We start from the raw sequence: 7,546 nt of genomic DNA, 5'->3' as shown, positions 1-7,546 counted from the left end.
AGTCCTTCCTCCCTCAGGCTCCCACCCCAGCACCTGTTCCTTCCCCCAATTCTCCCTTTGTGGACAGCCTCCCAGATCTGGTGAGCCCCTGCTAGGATTTCATCACCCAATGTTCTTGACCTAGCCTGGCTGTGTGTCCACAGGCCTCATTCCTCCTCATGGAGAATGCATGTTAGAGCCCTACCTTCCCCCTCTCCCATCCTCAAGATGGGGGGTATTGAACTCCAGGTATTAGGGCTACAGGCCTTTATCTTCCAGTCAGTGTTCTGTCCCCTGAGATCCCTTTCATGCCCATCCCAGAGGTTTGGAGAGAAAGGGATTCTCTCTTAGTCCTCTTGTGCCCTGGGTCCTGTTACTCGGTCCTGCTGTCCAAGCACCATGATACTCTTATTTTTTCTTGCTGGACTTTGTTAGTAATAAATAAAAATGCTGATGATTGTGGGCTTATTTTATATCCTGATACTTTGATAGTTTCAACTAACTTTTAAATTGAATTTCTAGGATTTTCCACAAATACCATCATGTAGGCTGCAGAGATAGTTTTATCACCTTTGCCCATTCTGATTCCTTCAATTTTTTCTTTTATTACTATTGCTAGCATTGCTAATGTTAAATAATATTGGTGATGAGAGGCATCCTTATTTCACTCCTGATCTTATTGAGAAAGCTCCTAGCTCCTCATCATTACCAACTGCTGATGGTTTTAGGTAGACAGTACCATTTTAAGAAAAAAAATCTATTTATACCTATGCTTTCTAGTGTTTTATTTTATTTTATTTTAAAAGAAATGGGTGTTGTATTTTGTCAAAGACTTTTCCTGCATCTATTGATAAGGTCATTTTCCCAATTGCATTCATCTCTCCTGGTTCCCTTGATATTTAGATCCCATCATTCCCCTGAAGGCTAGCTAACACCATTGCCAAGAAAACTACACTGAAGCTTTTATAATCCTCACAGAGGTACTTAGCAACAGTGGAAGAGGTTCAGTTGCAATGTCCAGATCTCATGCCCTTCATGGAAGACTGGAAACAGCTATTAAAGGTAGTGGGATGAAGAGTTATTCAAAGATGAATATGAGTTTTGCAAAGTGCACATTTAAAGAAGAAAGTCATGCAAAGAAGAAAGTGAGTTTTGCTAATAGAACTCTGCCAGTCCACAGATGATGTGGCTTTCTCCTAATTGTCACTCTCAAGCCTTTTCCTTCTCCGGATCATTTTACAGATGAAAAAACCGAGGCAAACAGGGTTAAGTGACTTGCCCACCGTCACCCTGCTAGTAAGCGTCCACAATCGAATTTGAACTCCAGCCCCGCCATCTCTCCCCTGCGCCATCTAGCTGCCTATTTAGGAGTAGGATCAGACAAGGCGGATGGTGGCGGGACTCCCAGACTGCAGGTTGCAAATGGCGGTGACCAAAAGGTGCAGGATTTCACAGCCGGAATCACCCCAAATCTGTTACATTACAGAGGGTACTCTGGCTCAAATACGGATTAGATGAAGCAAACAGACGCCTAAATTTTCTGTAAACGCGTCCCCGCCTTCCAAACACGCCCCTCAGTCCCAAGCCATTTAGCTCCCTTACCCTCCCCCGTACCTCGAGAATGGGTCAATCCGAGGAGGCAGAGCCTAGAGATACGCCCTCTCCTGATTGGCGGAGACTGGACGTACCATAGCGTGACAACGGCAGTGGGAAGGGCTGAGTGACGTTGGCTGGGCTCCCGGGCAGGTGGAGGCGCTTTCTGCGGTTCCTCGTTGCCGCTTTTCCAATCCTTTCCCACTCCCACTCTTACCACTATCCCCACCCCAAGGCCCCAAGGCCGCGCGCGTGCGCGGTGCCGTGCTTATCCTAACCTATCCCGGCCCAGACTCGCGCAGCCCAAAGCCGTTTCGTCCTCCCGGGAGCTCTCTCTGCTCCCTCGTCCCGGGAGCGCCGGGATGAAGTGGACGAAGAGCTCGCGTGCCCTGCGAGTGGCTGTAGTGCTGGCCGCCGTGGCGGTGCTACTGCAGGGTATCCGCATCTGGCTGAACTCCAAGCGCTTCGTCTTCCAGCGCGAGGAGATCGCGCAGCTGGCACGCCAGTACGCCGGTAAGCGCGGGCGGGGGCACGAGGCAAGGTGCACCTGGGAGGGCACCCTGCACCTTTGTCGGGGTTTGCAGGGTTGAAAAGAGCAGAAGGATTCCTGAAAAGCGACCCGGCTGCTGGGGCACTCCTCTGTACGCGCTGAGACCCCGCCCCCTCACCCAAGATAGTGTTAAAGGGGGAATCAGGGAGAGGGGCAGCAGCCCCAAGCTGCACCAGGGGAGCATGTAGAATCGTGGGAGGTTTGGATTAGGGAAAGGAGCCGCGTTCCCCAAGAGGGTCTGGAGTCCCTCTTCCATCCCTCCCCTCCCCCACCGGGGTGCGTATCTTTGGGGGAGGAGTCTGTGCCCCTTTGGCTTCCTTGTGTATGTGTTTGTGGGGGAGGATTGAGAATGCTGAGGTCAGAAGACTTAGAGTTTGGAGGGAACCTAAAGGACCATTCAGCCCATACTCCTCATTTTACAAATAGAGGAAACCAGGACCGAAAGAGATTCAGTGATTTGCCCAAGGTCACCCGGGTAGGCAGAAGCCGTCTTGTTACCTGAAACCTGGACAACTGACTGGGCATCTGGGTGACAAATGCTGAATTTGGAGGAAGGAAGACCCGAGTTTGAATTCTGCTGTGTGACCCAGGGCAAGTCACTTAAACTCTTCCTAAAATGAGTAGGTTGGAATTTCTGGTCTCTTAGGTACCTCCCAGCTCTAATTTGTGATCCTATGATGTCAATGACTCCTAATTCTGTGTTGTCCTTTATTGTACTACTCAATCAATAAACATTTACTTAGCACCTACTATGTGCCAGGGCTAAACAAACTAGTAAGTGATGTCACCCAAGGCCCTATGTATGGAAAGAAACAACCTGGATCTATGATGGCACCTTACCCCAAAAGGTGGTCAGGTCTTGGAAAGGTAGAAGGCCTCCCATGTGCCCAGCACTGTGCTAAACTATTTATAAATTTTATCTCATTTTATCCTTATAGCTAACTAGCTATGAGGAGGTAAGTGGTATTATCCCCATTTTTACAAATGGGGAAACTGAAGCGGGCAGGTTAAATAACTTGCCCAGTGTCTTACTGTTATCTGGGGCAGGATTTGAACTCATCTTTTTTGGTCCAGCTCTATCCACTTCACTATAGAGCTACTTTTGGGATTGTATATACAGGTCCAGTAGGAAGGGATTCTTAACCTGAGGATCATAAACTTATTGTTGATTTTTTTTATTTTTTGATAACTGGATTTCAGTATATTTGGTTTTCTTTGTAATTCTCCTTGTTTTATTTTGTGCTTTTAAAAATATTGAGGAGTCTTTAGGTTTCACCAGATTGTCAAAGGGAGTCTATTACTCCCAGTAGGCAGTCTATTACTCCTAGTAGACAGTCTTAGAATTCCCTGCCAGCTCTGTAATTACCTGTATGAGTATTGAGAAGTCCTGTCAGCTCCCTGAACTTCAGTTTCCACATTTGTAAAATGAAAGGTTTGGGGGATGACCAGGTAGCTCAGTAGAGTCAGACTTATTCATGGGAGATTTTAGGTTCAAATGCAACCTCAGATTCTTCCTAGCTATGTGACCTGAACAAATCACTTAACTCATTTCCTAGTCCATACCACTCTTTTGCCTTGGAACCAATACACAGTATTGATTCTAAAAGGGAAAGGAGGAGTTAAAAAAAAATGAAGGGTTTGGACTAAATGATCTCTAGGTTCCTTTCAACACAAAATACTTTGATCCATATGACTCTTGACCCCTGATTCCCTCCCACACATATACACACAAAGAGCACACATACTATGCTCTGAGGGGCACAGATTCTTCTCCCAAAAATAGCTGAGGGTCGGAAGAAGATAAACCTGGCCTTTGGCATTGGTAAAACAAGGGAACTGAGTTGACCATATCTGTGGCTCCAAATCCTGGGCTCCGCCTTGGATTTGAGAGGAAGTCCTGGCCTTGTAGGGATTGTGTGTGTCCTGGCAGAGAAGGGATACTTGGAGCTAAAGAGTCTGTGTGTGTGTGTGTGTAGGGAGTGGTTAGGATCTATTCCTGCCCTCCCACCCCATGGGGCAAGTGTGTTTTCTGGGGGGTAGAGGGGAATATCTAGCCCTGAGGGTCTGACCAATCCTCTGACCCACCTTGCTTCTCCCTCCACCACATGTCCATTCACCCCAGGCCTCGATCATGAGCTGGCCTTTTCTCGCCTCATCGTGGAGCTCCGGCGGCTGCACCCAGGCCACATCTTGGCAGATGAGGAGCTGCAGTGGGTGTTTGTGAACGCCGGCGGGTGGATGGGCTCCATGTGCCTCTTGCATGCTTCACTCTCCGAGTACGTGCTGCTCTTCGGCACAGCCATCGACACTGGGGGCCACTCTGGTCAGTTTGGACCTTGGTTAGGGAGGAGTGGGCTAGAGAGGGGACAGGGGAGGGACGCCACAGATACCCAGTAGTAGCTGCAATGATGACCTGGGGTGGAGATGGACCCGGGAGGGGGCAGTGAGGAAAGGTGGACCCTGCCCCTTTTTTGCCCAGACCCGTTGTTTCAGGGGGAGCTGTTAGTCCCTCCTTCCTTCATCCATCTCCCCCCTTCCCAGGACCACGTGTCTGTTCCAAGAATGGACGGTGCTAGATTTCATCCTGCTGATCTTCCTCTCTCTCTCCCCAGGACGGTACTGGGCTGAAATCTCGGACACAATCATCTCTGGAACCTTCCGCCAGTGGAGGGAGGGGACGACCAAGAGTGAAGTTTACTACCCAGGTGTGTGAGGGTTGGGGACTCCCCACTGGCAGCCAGTTAAGCTGAAAAGGCTTCGGAGGCTCAGATGAGAATGTTGGTGGTTAAGGCGAATGGTTAGATTTCAGGGGAGCACTATCCTGGCCCCCCTCACTCCCTCTTTACTCTTCTGTCCTCTTCACCTCTAGGAGACACCATTGTTCATGGGCCAGGGGAGGCCACGGCGGTGCAGTGGGGGGCTGGCACGTGGATGGTGGAATATGGCCGGGGCTTCATCCCTTCCACCTTGGGCTTTGCACTGGCTGACACATTCTTCAGCACCCAGGACTTCCTCACGCTCTTCTACACTCTCCGGGCCTATACCAGGGCACTGTGTCTGGAGCTTTCCACCTACCTCTCCAGCCAGGGACACTGACCTTCCCCCTCCCCACAACGGACACCCCTTTCCCTGCCCAGAACTAGCGAGGGCAGCCTGCCTCTGTGTGAGATGGAGATGGTCAGAGATGCTCCTGGCCGGACACAGAGGCAGGCCAGAACTCGGCAGGGTGGTCCTGGGGCATGCACTCAGACCTGGTAGTGGGTTCCTGAAATGACCCCAAGTCTACTCTCTGGGCAGCACTTTGGGGGAGTAGTGGAGGCGTCATTCCTGAAGTGTGCCCCGAACCCCAGTTTGGAACTGTGATAACTCCCACTCTTCCCCCTCACCAGACGCCTTATATGTCTAGCTCCCTATCCTGGCTATGCAAAGGGGACCAGTGGCCTATCCCTTCCTTCCCATCCCTGTATCCCTTCTCCTCCTGCCTTCCAGGTGGGTGCTACCAATCATATGGCTCTCCCCTCCCTCGTAGATTCCCACCACCCCCTCACCTTTCTTTTCAGAGCCCTGGAGGGGGAGGAGGCCCTAAAGTGCTACCAACAAGAATTCAGGCTGTCTCCCAGGCTGTGGGATGGCAGAGAAAGGGCTGAGCTTTTTCTGATTGAATCACACTTGGGTTAGATCTTTCTGGGCAGGCACACCCCATATCCTTTGTGTGCAGCCCAGCATGGAGACTCAAAGAGAATTCCCAGGCAGGTTAAGAAACCACAACCTCCCAAGACCATGCAGGCTGATGAATAGATGGCCTCTGAGTCCTAATCTAACTGCAGGATGAGTAGAAGTTCAGAGAACCCTGCAACTCCAGGGAACTTTGAGAAGTTAGCTCAGCCCACCTTCCTTTGTCCCTGGGGCAGCCTAGGCTAGAGAACTGGTGACTTGGCTCAAGCTTTCATACAGAGATATACTAAACTATAATTCTACACCAAGTGATGTAGTTCAGGTTTAGCAATAGAAGGAGGATGGAAAGATCACTGTGGATCTAGGGAATCAGAATGGGACTCCTCATGGAGATGGCCATCCTGCCACAGAGAAAAGAAGAGATTGGCAAAGAGTGTCATGTCCTGTGTCCCTTGCTAGGTGTGATTAGGAGAGAGATTGGAGTGGCCAAATCCAGCCCCAATCCCATTAACGCCAAACATTTTATCCAGGGCTTGGAAGCTTGCAAAAGGCTTTCCTTAGTGGTCCTGTCAGGTAGGACCTGTCTATTAAGAAGTACCAGGTGTCCCAAAACTCTTGGTGGGCTTTTAAGTTAAGGTGCATGAAGATTTTGGGGACCCCTTGTATTATCTCCATTTTCTGCATGAGTTGGGCTCATACCTGAAATGGACTTCTCTTTGGGCACCCAGGTAGTAAGCATCCACCACTTTACTGAGATCTCAGACTAGGTCTTTTGATTCAGAGTCTGGTGCTGTGTTTGAATCCTCCCGTTTAGCAGTGAGGCTCCTTTTTGGCTTCAGCTGCCCAGCCTTAGGACAGTTGGGCTTCCCTCTGCCACCATCATTAGGAAATCCAGGATCCTAGCATTTCTGTCCCTTTGGACCTTGGCTCCCCAGGCTGCCCCCTGGTTCCTCCACCTCAGGGTGATAGAGTTGTCTTTCCTCCGAGATCCCTGGATATTCAAAGGTTCTTGGCTTCAGCTGTTATCTGACGGAGGGTGGTATCCAAGGCCCCCTCGGACCCTTCCTACTGCCCTTAAAGCAGCTTCTCTCCAGAATCCCTCCGTTTTTCGGTCTGTCTCAGCCTCAATAAATATTTCTTGAATATTCCTTGTCTCTTTCTGTTGGGGAAGGCAGCGGCCCTCGGCCTGACATTAGCCAAGCCATTTTAGCTCGGAGGGTTTCCACTACCAAGGTACGGGAGATTTCATCTGCTTTTCAAGGGCTGTGATTTCTCTCCATCCTTCCAGCCCTTTTTTCATCCCGCCAGAAATGCCTGCAGTAAAAATAAGCAAAGTTCCTGTGAGGTTGCCATTGAGGCTTGTAGTGACAACCTCTGGCCATAAGGTGGTAGTGTACCCCTCTAAGAGGGCTGAGGTCTAGGCCTTTTGTCCAGCTGCCCACTCGGGGAACCTTAGTCATTTCCCATTAACTGGCTTCTGTGGATCTCCTGACAAGTGACATCCATCTTCCGGATGAATACTTTTGCCTCACCAACCAAAAAGTCACTAAGTTCGTTTTCAGACAACTTTGGAGAGGTGGAGAGGGTGTCCTTAATGGGCAGAAACAATCCCTCTAACTTGCTGAACTGAAATCTAATCCGGTTTTTATGAGATGCCTTTAAATCCTTGGACACAGCCGTCATACTCCATTCATCCCTCCTTTGGGCAGAATCAAGTTTTCTCTCTGTGCAGTTTAATGCGATGGAAAG

General features: G+C 49.8%; 1 protein-coding gene across 5 annotated transcripts; it reads left to right on the top strand.

Annotated features, from left to right (window-relative positions):
• Positions 1-1,772: 1,772 nt before the first annotated feature.
• On the top strand, positions 1,773-6,943 carry SIGMAR1 (sigma non-opioid intracellular receptor 1). Of its 5 annotated transcripts, none has more exons than XM_044657255.1 (4): positions 1,773-2,085; positions 4,245-4,445; positions 4,735-4,827; positions 5,122-6,943. In XM_044657255.1, the coding sequence occupies exons 1-4, from the start codon at positions 1,935-1,937 to the stop codon at positions 5,394-5,396; spliced, it is 720 nt and encodes a 239-aa protein (XP_044513190.1). In that variant the 5' UTR covers positions 1,773-1,934; the 3' UTR covers positions 5,397-6,943. The 5 variants fall into 5 exon arrangements, with proteins under 5 accessions (XP_044513190.1, XP_044513193.1, XP_044513195.1 ...); XM_044657258.1 differs by having other exon boundaries at positions 1,773-2,023; positions 4,243-4,445; positions 4,992-5,306; XM_044657260.1 differs by having other exon boundaries at positions 4,735-4,825; positions 5,104-5,306.
• Positions 6,944-7,546: the final 603 nt, after the last annotated feature.

Source organism: Gracilinanus agilis, chromosome 1 (assembly GCF_016433145.1).
Source record: "Gracilinanus agilis isolate LMUSP501 chromosome 1, AgileGrace, whole genome shotgun sequence".
Taxonomy (NCBI): domain Eukaryota; kingdom Metazoa; phylum Chordata; class Mammalia; order Didelphimorphia; family Didelphidae; genus Gracilinanus; species Gracilinanus agilis.
Note: the sequence above shows the minus strand (reverse complement) of the source record. Positions and strands in the feature narration are given on the sequence as shown.

Coding starts and splice junctions, on each gene's coding strand:
- SIGMAR1 (XM_044657255.1), top strand. CDS start 1,935: ATGAAGTGGACGAAGAGCTCGCGTGCCCTGCGAGTGGCTGTAGTGCTG. Junction 2,086..4,244: donor GCTGGCACGCCAGTACGCCG/GTAAGCGCGGGC, acceptor CATTCACCCCAG/GCCTCGATCATGAGCTGGCC. Junction 4,446..4,734: donor CGACACTGGGGGCCACTCTG/GTCAGTTTGGAC, acceptor CTCTCTCCCCAG/GACGGTACTGGGCTGAAATC.